The sequence below is a fragment of the Doryrhamphus excisus genome, chromosome 9, assembly GCF_030265055.1.
Source record: "Doryrhamphus excisus isolate RoL2022-K1 chromosome 9, RoL_Dexc_1.0, whole genome shotgun sequence".
NCBI classification, from domain to species: Eukaryota; Metazoa; Chordata; class Actinopteri; order Syngnathiformes; family Syngnathidae; genus Doryrhamphus; species Doryrhamphus excisus.
Window position 1 is genome coordinate 12031807 of NC_080474.1, and position 19178 is coordinate 12050984.

Below are 19178 nucleotides of genomic sequence, written 5' to 3' on the forward strand. Positions count from 1 at the left end.
TGTTCCGTTCATTGTTCCATTGAAAGAAAAAGCACCCCGAGTCATGGTGGCACTCCCTCCACTGTGCCACATTTCAGTGTCCTATGTTTGGTGCTCACGCTGATGCTGTCTGAAAGTTATTGGACAGCATTCAGAACCAGTAACAACCTTTATTTGGACGGTCCTGAGTCTTGGTGGACAGCCAAACGGATCCTCCATCTCGGGGCCGGTCACATTTTTTGAGTCTACCGCTTAACTTTTTGGTTCCATAACCCTCAGGGTCTTTGAAGAAGTCTCAAACGCGTCCAAAGTTGCTGCAATTGACAACAAGGAAAATGTACGATACAACCCACAAACAAAGAACAATGCACTTTGGAAGGGTTACATTGATCAACATTTGACATTTGAAATCACTGTCACATTGCAAGGGCCTGCTCAACAAGAAATACTGAATTAGGAAACCATGTATCTCCATTCACTGACATTCACAAAACAATAGGGAAGACAACAGGATAGGAAGACTTGGAGGAGGAAATATTTTGTTATCTTTTGCGATCCAGACCACAAACAGATTATTTCTTCATTTATGGACCTATGGATCAGTGGGGCTAACTATTATGTGCCGTGTAGGTCTTGACCCAAGATGCAGAGTCGTGAGGCTGAAATAGTCTCTTATGAGAGTCACAAAAAGTAAAACAAAGCCAACAAAGGAGCAGAACAGTGCAGAACAGCAGGGGCAAATGTGGGACATAACACTAATAGATTTGGAGCATTGATGCGGTATTATAGATGCAGTTAGAGTAACAGTTGCACAACTAGTGACATACGTAGGTAGTGAACGAGTAGTGAACGAGTTAACAGAAAGAGAGTGCCTGTGAGTCCCGGTTCAATAAAACAACTTGTGAGTTTTGAACGGCTCATGACTGCAATGAACGGTGATCTTGGAGTGTCATCACTAAATTGGGTCAGAGACAAATAGAGACTGGAAGAGTTCCAGAAAGGCGTATTGTATAGCTTTCAGTGATTTTTATTTTTTAATTGCCTGCCTGTCATGAATTTTTGTTGTTCAGCTACTTGCCAGAGAACAGGAAGTAGTACTGAAATGTTTTTTTAAAAAATTTAAATTAAGTTCACCTGAGAAGATTATAGTCCATTTCATATGTTTCACTTATATATCGCTTTTGCACCTCCAATTGTTTGCACATTTACCTACTGACGATGCAGCATCAGGAGCAACTAGGGGTTCAGTATCTTGCTCGAGGACACTTTAACATGATCATAGGAGGATGAAGGATCAAACTTGCGACCACTCCACCACCTGATCCATGCCATCCCTTTATTCTGACAGAAAAATATCCCTAACTATTTGAGATTATAGTATATATTTTGAAGGTACTATTATACTGTTAATCATTGTACATTGTATAAATTGACTCAGAAAACATTTTAATTAACCAATGTTAATTAAAATTGGTACAATTGCAATGTCTTTAATGTGGATTAACATCATGCCGAGATGTAGCATGCTATTTTTATTTCAAGTAATCTGGCTGAGCACAACATAGGTTGTTGTTATATGCAATATTACATGACAACTAGAGTAAGTCCAAGTGTGTTTAGGTACTGTACTTGTCTATCAGTTTTCACCAGTATCAGTAATGAATACGCCTCTTCAGTGCAGTAGAGTGAGAACTTAGAGTACAAAAACTGTGCATCCGTTTATTGATATAAATAGATGCTATTCTCGGTTATGATGATTCAGTGTTTTTTCCTCAGAAATCAGAGTGATGTGTTATTCCACAGGAACGTGTTTTGTTTGTTCCACCTCCTCCTCCTTAAGGTGTCTTCTCTGTCTTGCAAACTCGCACAGTTCTTCCTGTGGCTTGCGACGATAACACCCACCAAGTGTTATGCAAGACGAAGAGTGCTGATGGGGAGAGTTGCTTAGCAGCAACAAAAGGTGCAGTAGATTAGTGGCAGAGCAGAATTGCCGATTGCAGTGTTGTGGAAGTGACCCCATCCACATTGTTAAGAAATGTATGTGTGTAGGTGTGTGAATTATAATAAGAATGAGCTTTTAACTAAACCTTGTGAAATTTTTCTACTTTAGCAATTAGCTTTACTTTAGTTTAATATGAATACAATCAACCCCACCACTTTGTGGTTCATATTTTGCGGCGTCACGTCAATGGCGAAATTAACCAAAATAAGAAATTGAAATACCTTGATGTAGTATTCCACACTAGTCATGAGGTGTCAGTCATGTTTCTGTAATGTTTGGTGGGAGACACCATCACCAGGCTTGATCACAACAGGCATGGGTGGGTGTATGTTAATGATGGATAATACAATGAAAGTGCACATTTCAGAGTGGCCTTTTATTGTGGCCAACCAAGCATCCTTGTAATCATCATTTTTTCATAGGAAAATCTTTCAGTGCAGTTCGTGAAAAATGGGAGCAAAAAAAAGATGTTGCATTCATATTTTTTGTTAATTCTAGTATAGAAGGATAATAGGATGATGATCATAAAAAGCACATATTAAACAACAAAATAGCATCCTGGTTGTAAATCAAGTGTAAAAAGTAAAATGAAACAGAATAAAAGTGAATGTGAATCACTCGTCGGTTCACCTTAAATCTCTGTGGACAAGCTTTGAGGTTAATCTGTTATTTACAAATAAGTCTACACTGTATGTGTCCTGTTAACTTGTCCGTGTTACGTAAGAGGTGTTCCTCCTCGTGCGTGGTTACAGCGCCCTTAAGTGGTTTAAAGTAGTCATTGCACCTCTATTAAATTGATGTCAATGTGAGCGGTCATTTCCAGACATTTTTCGACACAGTTTTCTTTTAATTGTGTTGTTCTTTTAATCCATTCAATAAATCTAAATCACAAAAAAAACACCTGAGCTTCTCTCAAATTTAGCATAATCACCTACCGGGTACAATATTAAATCATATATGTTCACTAGTCACAACATTAGGTACACCTGAACCTGCGGATATCAGACATTTCGGGTATCATCTTATTTCCAACTCTATGTGAGTAATGCGCTCACATTGGTCACCCCAATTAAAAATGTCTGGTTCCGCCATTGTACCGGCTCAATCTAATACGATCCAATTGGAGAAATTCCGCTTTGACTTCAGTTTTCCATTCATGTTACATTTAATGAAATGCATTGTATGACAGTGTCACTTTAATTATGTAACTCAAGGACTGGCTTTCATTAGAATTTATAAGTGTGCCTAATGCCGTGGCCAATATAAGGCCTTTATTAAGGCAGAATGACCACAAGAGGGCGCCATCACTCCACTAAAAAACAAATATGAAAACCTAACAGATGCCGGTATGAAATACAAATGTTATTGCCCTTTTAGATTTTATGGTATATCTTTAAACAAACGACTCAAATTAAAATAGGGCGTTTATCATAAATACCTAATGACTGTGTCTAATTATGCATATGCTTTGGACTAGTGTGATGCCACTTTTAAAAATAAAATGCTTATTTTTACCTGCGATACTTTAACATCTCCCCACCTTGACGCTGTATGGTGCTTATGGATGAGAGTCAGTTGTAATGATTATTGATGTTGCTCAAAGTGTTGATGTTGTTGACGCAGCTAATGTGGCTCGGAGACACGGTGCCGAAAGGCCCGGCAGCCTGGAGGTTGTGGCTGTGGTACAGAGCTGCCGACGGCGACCCGGGCCAGTAGGAGAACCCCGATGGCCCGACCCCGGGAGCGACCAGGTTCAGTTTGGAAATCCCGGAGAAAGGAAGAGGGGAGAAGTTCCCCTGGAACTTGTAGATGGTCTGCTCTGTGCTGGACGGCTGGCACACTTGAGCCAAGCCGTGGAAATCGAACTTGTAGGCGTATCGTTTCCCGTGGACCTTCGTCATGATGTTCTTGTCGTAATAGTAACGCAAAGCTCGGCTCAGTTTGTCGTAGTTCATGTTGGGTTTGCTCTTGCGTTCCCCCCACCGCCGGGCCACCTCGTCCGGGTCGATGAGCTTGAATTCCCCGTTGGTTCCCTCCCAGGCGATGCACGACATGTTGCTGCTGTCCGACAGCAGCTCCAGCAGGAACTGCCACAACTGGATCTGGCCGCTGCCTACAACACACACACACACACACGATTAATATGGCAGAATAATGGGAAACAATTGCTGGATTTGGTCTTGCTCCTGATCCAATTTTAATTCTGTACTTAATATCTGTTTAAATACACCATTTTACAGTACATGTAATAATAAATAGCTTTTCACTCATTATTAATATACTATATATTATTCTATTAGGCCTATTACTAATATTACTATTGTTGTCACGTGTATTTTTTCCAAAAGCAAAACATAACCTAAACCTGTTTTTGTAACCCTTTTGAAATTGTTCTGAGCATAAACTCACCATATGATCATATAAGACACACCTTTCATTGTTTTAGTCATTTTTGATTCAAACTGTTCTTGTGTTATTCACACTTTTTAATAACTTTATTTTCCTTCATCACTACGCAAAGACACATTACGTCGGCTTGATTTTTCTTTTAATTATTTACAGCAATACCCTTTCCTTCTTTCCCCTTATTTCTTTTTAATGATATATTGCTACACAATCTATATTCTTTGTTTACCCGTGACAGCAGGTCAACACAAACTTCAATGACAAAATATAAACACAGGAATTATTGTAAACATTCATTACTGCCAACAAGTTCAACACATATGCTGTAAAGACATGCAAAAGGGCATATAGGATTTAATTAAGCTCTGCTTCTTCCAACTCCTTTTCGGTTCCTCGGCATGACATGTTTAGCATGTTCAAAACAAATAAAGCATACTACTATAAATACACCTTAAAGCCTGTATTTTATTTGAAATGATAATACTGTATAATAATCGATGACTGTACAGACAATAATCTTTTCTATTTTTATTATTAGTATTATTAGTATTCAATTGCTAAATTCACCCAAAATATATAATTATTGTAATTTAAAATGTTCCTTATTAATTTATTTGCCATAGGACAAAACCGGTTTAAAACATTTATGGTGGTGCGTTTTGGGGAGGTAAATAACACTCCACATTAAACCACAGAATTAAAACGCACCAAACAAGCGTTATTTCATACTGTTTAAACAATTAGACGTGTGGTATAAATATAAAATATGACGTATTCACAAATACGTATGTATTATTATACATATTATACATTATTTTCTTACCTTTCTGCGCCCCGGTGTTTAATGGACCCCAAGATGTCCCTTTGTTGTCTTTCAACAGATTTTCTGTTGGATCTGGAATGTTTCAAAAAAAAAAGATGCTAATTCCATGAAAACAATCATCAGTCATATGAATAAGTCGTACGATCAAATTGAGCAATATGTTAATTTTAGAAAAGGGAAGCGGCGAAATAAATAAAAATACAAATTGAAAATTGCCTTAGTATTAAATTTGCTGTATGTTAAAAAGAAATATCGGTTTTATAATGTCAATAACAAATGGGATTAAAGTCCAAATGTTGTTGATCGGCTGCAGGAGCGTTCAGGCGTCTGGTCCGGGCGGGTCCGGCTTCGGGGATCCAGGAAACGCGTCCAGGAAAAAGGATTTCCGATTTCCGACAAAGAGCAGACGGGCTTCCAGACTGAAAAGAACAGAACAACCACCGACCTGGAAACGGAACACCAGCCTCACAACAGAATGTGTTGTTGTTGTTGTTGATGTTTTTTTTTTTAAAGAGCCCAACTTGTTTGTAATATATTTTTTCTAGGCCAAAAAGACCAACCTGAGAGATACATGTTGAACATCAGCTTCCCACCGCAGTCCCTTCTCATTGTGTTCACTTCTTCACAAAAGGCTTGGATTTCATTTGGTTGGTGGAGGAGGAAAAGATTTTTATTAAACTTTATCTCATAACTGGGATCTGGAATAAATGCGAGTGGACAGATTGAAGTTTCCAGGCAACTGTCACTGGCCCCCATCTCTGAGACAATATTCAGACAGCAATTTCCTCTGCTGCATTGCTTTAATTAAAAGAGCAATTTACCTCTGTCAGCCCGCCTGCTGCCCACAATAAAAAGCGGCCGATAGAAATTGGGCCTTTATCAATCCACCATCACAGTTTAATAAAGTTGCCGCGTTAAGATCTGAGTTTCTATGGTGAATTGAAGTGTTTGACATGGAAACCAGTTCACATCTTCCTCGCTTTTCCGCCTCTTTAGCTCTCTGCAAACACCTCACACACAGTGCAGGTTGGCAAAGAGCATTTACCTTCAAAAACACGCTTCAGTGGAGCCGAGAAAACAAGAACATTACAGCCCTTCACCTTCTGCTATGTGGCTTTTATAAGTCAAATGTGAGTTTAAAATGTCCACTATCAACGATGCAACACATCGGCATTAAAAAGAGACTCCAGGACAAATAAGTCATCTGACAACACTTTTTAAATTCATGTTTTTAATTATTATCTTGAGTTGGGGTACATCAGAAAGAGCACATAAATACGTTAGAATTCATCATTCAATCCAATTCAATAAAAATATGTTGACAATAATATTAATGTAAAAAAATCATGCAGGCCTACTCACAAGGTAAATGTGAATCCTGAAGATATATCAGTGAAGCACATAACATCATGGTTGACTGGATATTTTTTAGCAAAACATAGAAGTCTGTTTCCAAAGAAATATTTGCAATATTGAAATTAACAAATGTTTTGCTGTTGTTTTGAATGTGTATGTAATGAAAACAAATGTTTTCAAATGTCATTAAAAATACAAAAAAAAGAACAACTATAGTGTAGACCGTGGTCTTCAATAGGTGACCCGCGGGCCACATCCGGATTTTGAAAAACGCTTGTTCATGCAGTACTTCCTGTTCCTACTCTACAGGGGGCAACAGTGAGGCATGCATTACGATGAAGCAGCATGCAGGAGAAGAAAGCGGCTTGCATTTACACAAAATAAAATACAGTATATATTTTATGCAAAACTCGGGGAAGTCCATGTATTTGCTTTGTTGCAGAGTAAATGCTGTTTTTAAAGAAATATAACCTGCGGAGGCACTTTCAATCACAACTTTGAAGTCCTTCCGCCCATCACCCTGATTGACGGGTGGGATGGTTAGCAGTTTAGTAGTACACCGGTATAGTATTTGTACAATAGTATATATTTAAAAAAAAAAAAACATCTGGTGTCCTTTTTGGGGGCTTCACACCAACCGAGTGGTTAGCGTGCAGGCCACACAGCTAGGAGACCCGAGTTTGACTCCACCCTCGGCCATCTCTGAGTTTGCATGTTCTTCCCTGTGGGTTTCCTCCCACATTCCAAAAACATGCTAGGTTAATTGGTGACTCCAAATTGTCCATAGGTATGAATGTGAGTGTGAATGGTTGTTTGTCTATATGTGCCCTGTGATTGGCTGGCGACCAGTCCAGGGTGTACCCCACCTCTCGCCCAAAGACAATTGGGATAGGCTCCAGCACTCCCCGCAACCCTCGTGAGGATAAGCCGTAAAAAATGAATGAGTGATGTCCTTTTTGTTATATTTTTTCCGGTATTACATACACTGCAGCAAGCCAGTAAAGTGTTTTTTCATTGATTCTTCACAGTAATTCCGTAATTCTGGGACAAATTAATAATCGAGGACTCAGGCTTTATACCTGAAGCTAAACAATGTTTGAAGTACAAAACAATTACAGAAACTGGAAATCATGATATGACAAACACCATTTTAAGAACAAAAAGAGAGCATAAAGGAAATGTTCAGCCTAGTGAATGTTTTAGTAGTACTGACCTGAGCCAACATATCCATGCTTGTGGTTTTTCTTGTTTTTGCCGCCATGTAGTTTAAATAGCTAGTGAATGTTCTGGTAATATAGTGACTAAGCAAACACATCCATCTTGCATGAATACTATATTAACATGCATTTTGGTTTTTCTAGTTTTCATGTAATATTATTGCCTGATTGGCCTGCAGCGTGTATGATGAATTTGAAATGGGGCATTCATGGAGGTTGAAGGGCGTCTAGCGTCCCAGACTTGCTTTAGCTGCCTGTGTACAAATACAAGTCGCAGGCAACTTAAAACAAGCCTCGAAAGCTGGACTGTATCCACTTGTGATGAGGTCCCATACGAGTCAACATGAAGAAAGTAATCCACTGTTGCATAGAGGGCACACACAATGCATAATTGCACTCCTCTAGATGGAGGCATGTTAGTTCTTGCAATGCTATTCATATTAGTGTCGCATCCCTTCCAAATTGCAAACTTACCTTTCACTCTCTACACTTGTGGGTCCAATTTGCACCTGACTGCAACTCACCAGCGTCCCTCTTCACTGAGCCACAGTGGATCTGCTTTACACCGACTGTAGAGGAATGTATATTTGAGAAAGGTGTGTGCACACAGTTACACATTTATTAAAATATCCTGTTTTTTTGGGTGTGGGACTGTGAGTTGGTGCAGGCCTGTGGGTGTGTAACACGGACTCCCATGTCCTGGACAGCAGGAGGTGTGTGTGTGTGTCTGTGTCTGTTTGTGTGCATGTGGAGGCAAACACACTCCAGGATCCAAGCGTATGACTGTAAAATAAATATGATTGTGTCAGATTAGCATAACCAAACACATGTTGAACAGTTCCACTTTCTAATATTAAGTGAGGTGGTGCTGAAATGATCGGTTGAAGAATTACATGAAGCAACACAGGCCACAGCAAAAGATCCATGTATGAATTTTGGCTGATATTAGAGAAGAAACAAGTTCTTTATTTTAGTAGTTTGCTGTGGTGTAGAACTGTACTGAACATTCAGTGTTGTTGTTTTTTTTTTTTTACTTACATGAAAGAAGCTCTCACGCACCTACAGTGGTTTCTTATTTTTTTGCATGCTTGCTTTGACAAAATGTATTGTTTGAATTATAGCATTGTAATTCAAATTAAAGGTAATACACTAATATAGACATGGCAGTGTGCAAGGCATTATTGAAACTGTGGTAAAAACTGTGGTAATTCTGCAGTCGATCAAAGTTACTTCAGATTTGTTCGATCGAAACATGAAGATGTTTGCACATTGTCTGTACTCTTAATCACTGAGCGGTTCTTTTTATGCATGGCTTTGGCATAGCACCAACTTCACAACACACTTCATACGTAGGAGAGATATGTTGATAATTTACATTTAATGAATAGGGGTCTGCATTATAATTGAAAGGCAGGAAGTGATTTTTTGTGTCATGCATCTATTTAGTAATTAAATACAAGTAGTCTAAAAAGATAGAGTAACTGCTGCACAGGTGCAATGTGGGTCTGAAAGCTCCATAGCAAAAGAACCAAGAAAGCAGAGCTTAGAATCAAAGGACAGCTAGACAAATAGACAAATATAGTCGATGAAGAACAAGCAGCTGGCATTGTTCAACTGCAAGCTGGAACCATTAATGCTGACCCCCCCCCCCCACTGAAAAGCCACCATTTGGCAGACAGTACAAATTGCCTGTGAGAACATACTATATGTATGTCACAAACGACAATTCTGCAACCTTACTGAGTGAAAGATTACATACTAAAGGAAATGCTGCATAATTATGATGAACCATCATTATTATTATTCATTCATTCATTTTCTACCGCTTATCCTCACAAGGGTCGTGGGCATGCTGGAGCCTATCCCAGCTGTCTATGTGTGAGAGGCGGGGTACACCCTGGACTAGTCGCCAGCCAATCACATATAGATATATAGACAAACAACCATTCACACTCACATTCATACCAATGGACAATTTGGAATCACCAATTAACCTAGCATGTTTTTGGAATGTGGGAGGAAACCGGAGTACCCGGAGAAAACCCACGCATGCACGGGGAGAACATGCAAACTCCACACAGAGATGGCCAAGGGTGGAATTGAACTCAGATTTTTTCTAGATGTGTGTCACGCGCGCTAACCACATGACCTTCGTGCAACCGCCATTATTTATTAGTCTTGTTATTATATATTATAATAACAGCGGTATATTTATTGTGAAAGCAGTTTGTCAATTTGTGGGACATTTCAAAAAGACCCTGCATTGTTTTGTGACATAGTTAAATAAAAAAAACTTTGCTTGATCTGTGATATTCTTTATTGTACTTTTTCTCATCTCCTGTCGTTCTTGTGGACCCAATCTCGTTAATTGTCTGGTCTTGTGAGTAGGGCGTCTAATGACACCCCTAACACCAACGTTTGTTTTGTAGAGGACTGTATCGAAGGCTGTGTCCACACGAACATGGATAGTTTCAACAACGCATCTATCTCTCCAGTGTTAAAAGAAAACTTTGTAAAACATATTTTTGTGTAGGCTGTCTTGCACATGTAAAACGTAATACAGCAAAGGCAATTTCAGAAGAATCAATTAAATCATTACCAATAACAATAACATGGTGATTCACGGGAGAAGATAGTGTAAACTGTGAAGTAGAGTTACTTTTCAGTAGTTTATTTCACATTGTCTGCAAAATGTATTGAATACAAAGCTCTGAAAATGCAACATATGTACTTTATTAAAATGTAGCAATGTTGATTATCACAATCATGCTGTGAAGTTCATTTTTCAGTTCAACTCAAATGTACATCGGAACCGTTTTCATCGGGTTGCTGAAATAATTCTGTTTGTCCTCGTTGAATTGCTTCCATGACAGTAGTTACGACATGTAGCATCAAACAAGCATACATTACTTCAGCTTTCAATGTAGCAGCTTTGTCAAACACAGTCATGATGGCCATGCCCATGCAAAAGTTCTTTTGAGAAAATTATTCTGGGCTGCCATTTGGTGCTTATGCACAAATGACAGTCAGGGGGTCTTTCCCCAGCCTGAATTCAGATAGGGAAATAACTTCAACATGTACACACCAAGCCAGGGGGCTATTAGTAAGACCACAGCAGCTAGTCACCTCTCCCTTGCCGAAACTACGTAGAGTAGATCAAGTAGTACATATAAGTCATTCACAATATTCAAACTGAGTGATATCAACTTGTTTAAACTTGAAATGTAAAAAGAAAATGCAGTCTGCTATAGTTTTGAAGAAAAGCCTTTATTTCCTATTTCCATAAACAGGCTTGAGCATGGTAAAAGAAGTATACTCAGATATCCATACGTGTAGAGCCACAGTGCGATAGAAAGACTGAGTCCATCTACTGTTTTGTGTCAATGGTCAGTCCAGGTTGGAGATGAGGAAAGGAGTCAGTTTTTCAGGTTGAGTCAGGCTTAGTGCTGGATCCTACGAATGGACTGCACCTGGTTGGTGTGAGCCTGGGTGCTGTACTCGTTGTAGTTTCTGTACTCGCCTTGGTGTCTGTCTCTCTCAAGGATGTACTGATAGCCTCTGTAACCGGGGAACTGGTAGGCAACCCAACTGTGTTGGATAGGGAACCAGAGAAAAGTCCCATTAAAAAAAACTTATATTATTATAAACGTTACATTACAAATAATCAAAATCTGTAGATTACTGTTGCAAGACAACCCGGAAGTAAAAACAGCTAGACTGTGCAAGCCTACCTAAGCAGTTGATGCCCCACCATTGTTTTTATATTAAAATGCAGTGAAGTGCGGTTCATGGCTGACTTTCACTGACTCTTAAAGGTTTTTTTTTGTTTGTTTTTTGCTTGCCCTCGCTCAGGATAATGACTGCAGTGCCTCTGCATAGGACATTTCTCTGTATTTTAATGTCCAATTATGTCACACTTAAATTAAATACAAGTCATGATGAATAATAAATGATTACGCAATATTATATTATTGGTGACATGCTGACAGAAACCGGCACACCCCATGATCCAACTCAGTGCATTAGGCTGGGCTTGCACACTAGGTTGACATGTGACGCTCGCGGCAGGCTTGTCTTAAGTTTCAGCTCTGTATAAATTTTGCATTTTTTACTTAAGAAAATGGCGGCATCATACAAAAAACACATTCATAATACATTTCAATAAGGCTTTGCCACACTTGCCTCCCTTAACTGCACATCACTATTGAAGTGTTACTGACGGTCAAATACATGTGGCCAATTTCTGATTTAAAGTAGAATTTAGTATTTGGTTAAATTTTATGTTTTAGTTGTAAATGACACAAGGAAGTTTCCTATGCCTGCCTATGGATGAATTGCATAAAATAGGAAGAGCTCCCACAAGGAAACCATGATTTGTATTAAGGTACGGTAAGTCAAAATGGCAACCAAATTTAAATCAGTAAAGAAGAACAAAGGAGAAAGAGACGTCGCAGTCATGAAGACAGAATATATTGGACAACTTACGCTCCGGAGTTGACTTTAATAGAAGGCACCTCCTTGGTGCACCAGCCCATGGCCTGTAGGGAGGGGTAGTCATCACACATCTCAAACTTACGGCCCTGGAAGTCCTCACACTCATACAGAGTCACCTTGCTGTCACTGTGGTTCTGTGGGGCAGAGACAAAGAGGTAACATAATGTATGACATAATACCTATTTTATTTACTTGTCGAAGTCCACATAAACTTACAGCACACTTGATGGGTCTGAAGGACAGAATGTGCTCGGTCCTGTAGCTGCTGTTTCCACTCCAGGCCTCATAGCGTGGGTAGTCTCCCTTCTCCAGAATAAACTGCTGCCCCTGGAATTCTGGGTACTCATAACCCACCCAGCTAGAATAACAAAATATGTATATCACTTATATTGTGTAAGAGTAACAAATCTTTGCATTTACGTCAACAATACAACACAGCCATATGCTCACAGAATACGTTCTAATGAACATGCAGCTGCTTTTGTGAAAGGAAGCACAAAGCAAACATTGAATAGTGCGGCTGCTGCTGCAGCTGAACCTAGTAGGGCTTGTTATCTGATCACCAGTCAGTCAGCCATTATGGCTCGGAGCCATCAGATGCACCCTGCCAGCTCATATCACAATAAGGTCACACTGGGACGAGTGCATAATAATATGTTTGGCTGTAATAATGTATGTAAAAATTGGTGTTAATTTTTTTATTACATATGTATATAAAATATTTCATGAGCGGCACTACAACTGTGAATATGAAATTACTTTCAAAACGACTGCTAATTAGGCTCCAGCACACCACTGCGACACTAATGAGGATAAGCGGCATAGAAAAAAGGTGGATGAATGGCTGGCGGCTAATTTACAGCCATAGTCCCTGAACAGGCCACAGATAAAAAACATACTAATGAGGTTAAGGTTCATTTGGTCAATATAAAAAGTATCAAAACTGATTTGTTTGGCATTAATGTAGAAATATACTGCACAGCACAACAACATGCAATAAAACACACACATTATGTGCTAAATGACAATAATGATGTAGTTGTGACGGGAAATCTATTTAATTTTAGTCAAGTTTTGAAAGTAATGTATTTGGTTCCACACAGTCAAACCTGGGTTTTCATAAAAAAAAGTTGCCGCAGTTTTTTTTTACACTGTTTTTGTACAAACTAGTCTGTACACCCTGTACTGTATCGTTTCGCAAATTGAAGTGCCCAAACAAAGCCCCCTATTCTCTGCTGATTCACTGTCCATGTATTTTTTATTGAGTGCGACTGCTAAATAACCTGCCATGAGGCCAAAAAATGTTGCTCATGCTAACAACTTGACAATGAGAAAGACTATTGAATTTTAATCTCACCAGGAAGTCAGCATCAACAATAAGTTCCATCCATTCATCATTCATGATTATTATTCTATATAGAATGGGTTTTTTTTAGTATTTGTGTCTGTCTGGTGCACAGTAATTGGATTTGCATGATTTCTGATGGGAAATATTGCCTTGTTTTTTGGACGTTTTCCATTTTCTGCAAAGTTTTTGGAACGAACGAATGAGAAGGCGAAACATGAGGTGCATATGAAAAAAGAATCAAAAAGATGAAGGTAAACCTTATCTAAATCAAAGAGAAGATTATTAGAATCGGCGGTGGGGTCTACTTACGGTCCATTCTCAACCTTAATGGAGCGAATCTTGTTGAAGCCCCTCTCCATGATGTTCTGACACTCCAGCATAAACTCACAGCGTTTTCCCTGGAAGTTCTCCTCCTCCCATACAGTGATCTTGAACTGACCCATCTGATCCATCTGTTGAGTGTTCATGGCTGCTGCTGCCCTTCAAGGTTACTCTCTGGTGAAAGGGTCACAGAGTATTTAATGGCTGAATTAGCTCAATTATTAAGAAACAACTTGTCAAACGCAATTAAAACATTTTGTAAAGAGGAAAATTTAAGTGGTAATTCTGTGAAAAATAGATTTTGTAAATATTTTGTATTCATATTTGTCACTTGTGGGCAAATAGCATTTGTATCCGCTTGCTAATGATGATGCAAATCCAGCTGCAAAAAAGACTAGTTTTGCATTATAATTCTGTATTACCAAATTTAACAACTATTTACCCATTTTCTATTATAATGAACTGACTAACTACCATCTCGCTGATTCTTAGCATAGTTGGGCAACAGTGAGTCAACATCTTCTTTGCACGCAGTGTCAAAAATGTGGATAAGATCACAGAAGTTATCCAAACAAATGATTTGCTTTTTGTCTAGAAAATATACAAAGATTTTTACAGCATGTCAAGCACGTCCTCACATCTCACATCTCATGATCCTGTAACTTAGCTTAGTCTGATATGTTGATATACTCACAGACGGTACTGATGTGGGACAGATCCAGTAAAATCAATGACGGAGTAGAGACCGTCGCTTGTGTTTTTATAAGGCTGGGCCCCCTGGACCCGGGCCACTTCATTTACCCATCAGCCTTGCACACTCAGCAGCTAAGCGGGCCAACTGAAAGGGCAGCATTAGCCTGGTCCTTTGTGGAGGCTTCGGGGCATCATTGTCCTTGGAGCTGCAAACGGACTTAGTCATCACTATGGCAGCCATGGCCAGTATCAACCTGACCCAGGACTATACAACACTAACGCACTGACACAACAGTTTGATTGGTGTGAAAAGATAATAGACACATTCTGGGAGCTGATCCCTTCTGTCTCTCTGCCACACACACACACACACACACACACATTTGCAGACACAAAGTGGATGCAGCCTACACCAGTGGTTCCCAAACTTTTTTTGAAATTGTATTTTCAGAAAAGAAACTTCTTACAGAAAAGTGTATTCTCCTTAATGGTCCCTTCTTGAATGTACGCACATACCAGAATACATGCCAGGCCGGGTACCTATATCTGTTGATTCATCATTCATCTATCTGTAGTGTGTAAAATTGTCAAAATTCACAATTTGCTGTTCACACGGCACAACACTGATTGTTAGGCTTTCAGACACCAATGTAGTCACAGTGTTTTTAATTTTTATTCACGATCCCGTGATGTGACCCCCTCAAAAACTACATTATTTATATATTTATTTCTTCAATTACACATCAGCATGAATGTTAGGTATATGGTAGGATCGGGTACATTAAATTGAAGGCTTGTATACAAGAAATTATGTTTTAACAAACATACAGTGGTACTAATTTGTAATATATTTACTATAATGTTTCCACATTGCAGTGGTGTATGACTGCTGACATCTCACCTTCACCCACAGATATTATTTGAAAGAAAGAAAACTAAATTATTTGAATGTCGTATTATATACTTGCTAACCCTATTATTGAAATATTGAGGATTGTATTGACAGAATAAAACTTTTATACAACTTTATTTGACACAATTACTTTAAAATTATGCTATTACAATAATGTAGGACCAACCAAATGATAGTAGACCTATATTATTTTGTGCTCTCATAAAAAGGAATGGAAATACACACACACACACACACATCTCTGTGGTTGATTTTTTAAAAACGCTCTAATAATATATTATAAAATGTTCTCAGGTTTTGCAAGTTCAACATCCTGTTCAGTGGGTCATGGAAGAAGCCATGCAGCTTTTCTCCCTTCACCAGTGTGACATCTAGTGGAAAGATTAGGTATTGCATCGGAAGGACGGAGGAAGTAAAAGTCAACGTTAATCTTATTGTTACAGTCGGATCATTAAATTGCAAACTGCGTGTGCATGTGTGTGTGTGTGTGTGTGTGTGAGAGAGAGAGAGAGAGAGAGAGAGAGAGAGAGAGGGAGGGAGAGACAGCTTCCTAAGCCATTGATTCTTCTTAGACATGTGTGTGCCTGCATGTGTGTGTTCCTGCTGCCCACAGAGCAGGTGAGGGGCAGGTGATGCTTATGTAGACACAGATGTCACATGCTGGTGTTCTAAAGGTGTTCTATAGGTTCCCTGTGTGTGTAGTGGGGTACGCATACCCCTAAGGGTATTGCCATAGATTGCCATAGTGGGTAAAGGAATAAAAATTAAAAATGTGAACAGGTAAATAGTACAGTGCAGAAGAAAGGTGACGGCACAAAGTTGTCCATTGTTCTGTCTGCGTTAGATGAACAATGAATTGAATGCATTGAAAGTGTTTCATCTTGATTTTTCAAGATCATTTATATTGTGTGCTAAATAAGACCTGCATTTCTTACACGTGCTGTGATGACTAATTGATGTGTATTTTTTTATTTTACATCTATTCTAACTTTTGTATAGTTATAAAATGTATATTTTAACAGTTCTCCCAAGATGCATATACACCACAAGAATAAGTTAAATGTTTTTAATACAAAAGAAAGAATCATGAGTCAATCAAAACTGCAATAATTAGATACTTCAAAGGTCAGCTTCCGGTATAATGTCTGATTTGTTGACACTATATATACGTGCATTTTATCAATCGTGATTCAATGTTAGAGGAGACAGATCCATCCTGTAAATGCACACACTCATTTTCCTGTAAAATGTCTTGTGGTATGTATTTGCATGTAAAAAGCTGTCATAGTCCCATTCTGCACTGCATGCTATGAAACACATCTTTCTCTTTAACACTTCTCAGACAGTCTGATGACATACTGTATATTATGTTTGCTTTTATCTGAATAATAAATTGTGACTTAAAGTGTTTTTTTTAATGATGAAGTCAAATGTTTTGTTCTTTAAATAATAATAAACATGTGTACTTTCCGCCATCTAAACATGCACAGCTTGTCAGATTGAGTTGAATTAAACACATTTAAGGCAGTCGGGGAGTTTGCTGTGTTCACTGACCCCACTGATAATTCAACTCACACATTAGCAACATAAAATGTTAAGTTAAAAACAGAACGATGGAATTAAAGAATGTACAGTGAAGAAAATAAGTATTTGAACACCCTGCTATTTTGCTATTTCTCCCACTTAGAAATCATGGAGGGGTCTGAAATTTTCATCGTAGGTGCATGTCCACTGTGAGAGAGATAAACTAAAAAGAAAAATCCAGAAATCACAATGCATGATTTTTTAACAATTTATTTGTGTGATACAGCTGCAAATAAGTATTTGAACACCTGAGAAAATGAATGTTAATATTTGGTACAGTAGCCTTTGTTTGCTATTACAGAGGTCAAACGTTTCCTGTAGTTTTTCACCAGGTTTGCACACACTGCAGGAGGGATCTTGGCCCACTCCTCCACACAGATCTTCTCTAGATCAGTCAGGTTTCTGGGCTGTCGCTGAGAAACACGGAGTTTGAGCTCCCTCCAAAGATTTTCGATTGGGTTCAGGTCTGGAGACTGGCTGGGCCATGCTAGAACCTTGATATGCTTCTTACGGAGCCACTCCTTGGTTTTCCTGGCTGTGTGCTTCGGGTCGTTGTCGTGTTGGAAGACCCAGCCACGACCCATCTTCAATGCTCTGACAGAGGGAAGGAGGTTGTTCCCCAAAATCTCACAATACACGGCCCCAGTCATCCTCTCTTTAATGCAGTGCACTCGTCCTGTCCCATGTGCAGAAAAACACCCCCAAAGCATGATGCTACCACCCCCATGCTTCACAGTAGGGATGGTGTTCTTCGGATTGTACTCTTCATTCTTCTTCCTCCAAACACGCTTATTGGAATTATGACCAAAAAGTTCTATTTTGGTCTCATCTGACCATAAAACTTTCTCCCATGACTCCTCTGTATCATCCAAATGGTCATATGCAAACTTAAGACGGGCCTTGACATGTGCTGGTTTAAGCAGGGGAACCTTTCGTGCCATGCATGATTTCACATCATGACGTCTTAGTGTATTACCTACAGTAACCTTGGAAACGGTGGTCCCAGCTCTTTTCAGGTCATTGACCAAGTCCTGTCGTGTAGTTCTGGGCTGATTCCTCACCTTTCTTAGAATCATTGAGACCCCACGAGGTGATATCTTGCATGGGGCTCCACTCCGATTGAGATTGACCGTCATGTTTAGCTTCTTCCATTTTCTAATGATAGCTCCAACAGTGGACCTTTTTTCACCAAGCTGCTTGGTAATTGCTCCGTAGCCCTTTCCAGCCTTGTGGAGGTGTACAATTTTGTCTCTGGTGTCTTTGGACAGCTCTTTGGTCTTCGCCATGTTACAAGTTAAAGTCTTACTGATTGTATGGGGTGGACAGGCGTCTTTATGCAGCTAACGACCTCAAACAGGTGCATCTGATTCAGGATGATACATGGAGTGCAGGTGGACTTCTAATGGGCAGACTAACAGGTCTTTCAGGGTCAGAATTCTAGATGATACACAGGTGTTCAAATACTTATTTGCAGCTGTATCACACAAATAAATTGTTAAAAAATCATGCATTGTGATTTCTGGATTTTTCTTTTTAGTTTATCTCTCTCACAGTGGACATGCACCTACGATGAAAATTTCAGACCCCTCCATGATTTCTAAGTGGGAGAAATAGCAAAATAGCAGGGTGTTCAAATACTTATTTTCTTCACTGTATATTACTTGATATTCAGGCAAAAAATTGTTTTTGTAATTGTGTTGCCTACGTACTAATGCTGCAGAGTGGGCTCTTGTTACCAAATCACTATGAACAGAGCTATTTGAATAGTCAGTGAATACACCTGCACACATATACGACAGTGTTTGCATAAACACACACACACACACTCACACACACGTGACTTTGCGTCTGCACTGCATTGAAAGCCCTTCTTCAGGTGGGACATCGCCATGGATACTAATCCAGGTAAGGATGATGTGAGTAGGACATCTGCTCCTACTGCCTCCATTATTTCCTCTGATACCAAAGCATGGAGTCCCAGCAAAGCAGCTGGAAACACAAAGAAATGAGAGAAACGTTAACATGCTTTTTGTGCTATAGGG

The 19178-nt window shown here is 39.2% G+C and overlaps 2 protein-coding genes across 3 annotated transcripts; both read right to left on the bottom strand.

Moving 5' to 3' along the window:
• Positions 1–2342: 2342 nt before the first annotated feature.
• fev (FEV transcription factor, ETS family member) lies at positions 2343–6118 on the bottom strand. Of its 2 annotated transcripts, XM_058082556.1 has the most exons (4): positions 6032–6082; positions 5771–5842; positions 5211–5282; positions 2343–4094 (listed from the first exon to the last, which is right to left on the bottom strand). In XM_058082556.1, exons 2-4 carry the CDS (start codon positions 5817–5819, stop codon positions 3553–3555), a joined length of 663 nt encoding a protein of 220 aa, XP_057938539.1. In that variant the 5' UTR covers positions 5820–5842; positions 6032–6082; the 3' UTR covers positions 2343–3552. The 2 variants fall into 2 exon arrangements, with proteins under 2 accessions (XP_057938539.1, XP_057938538.1); XM_058082555.1 differs by having other exon boundaries at positions 5771–6118.
• A 4913-nt stretch (positions 6119–11031) lies between these two features.
• cryba2b (crystallin, beta A2b) lies at positions 11032–14778 on the bottom strand. The gene is made up of 5 exons (XM_058082558.1): positions 14641–14778; positions 13935–14120; positions 12494–12635; positions 12269–12411; positions 11032–11371 (listed from the first exon to the last, which is right to left on the bottom strand). The coding sequence occupies exons 2-5, from the start codon at positions 14090–14092 to the stop codon at positions 11224–11226; spliced, it is 591 nt and encodes a 196-aa protein (XP_057938541.1). The 5' UTR covers positions 14093–14120; positions 14641–14778; the 3' UTR covers positions 11032–11223.
• Between the last annotated feature and the right edge of the window lie 4400 nt (positions 14779–19178).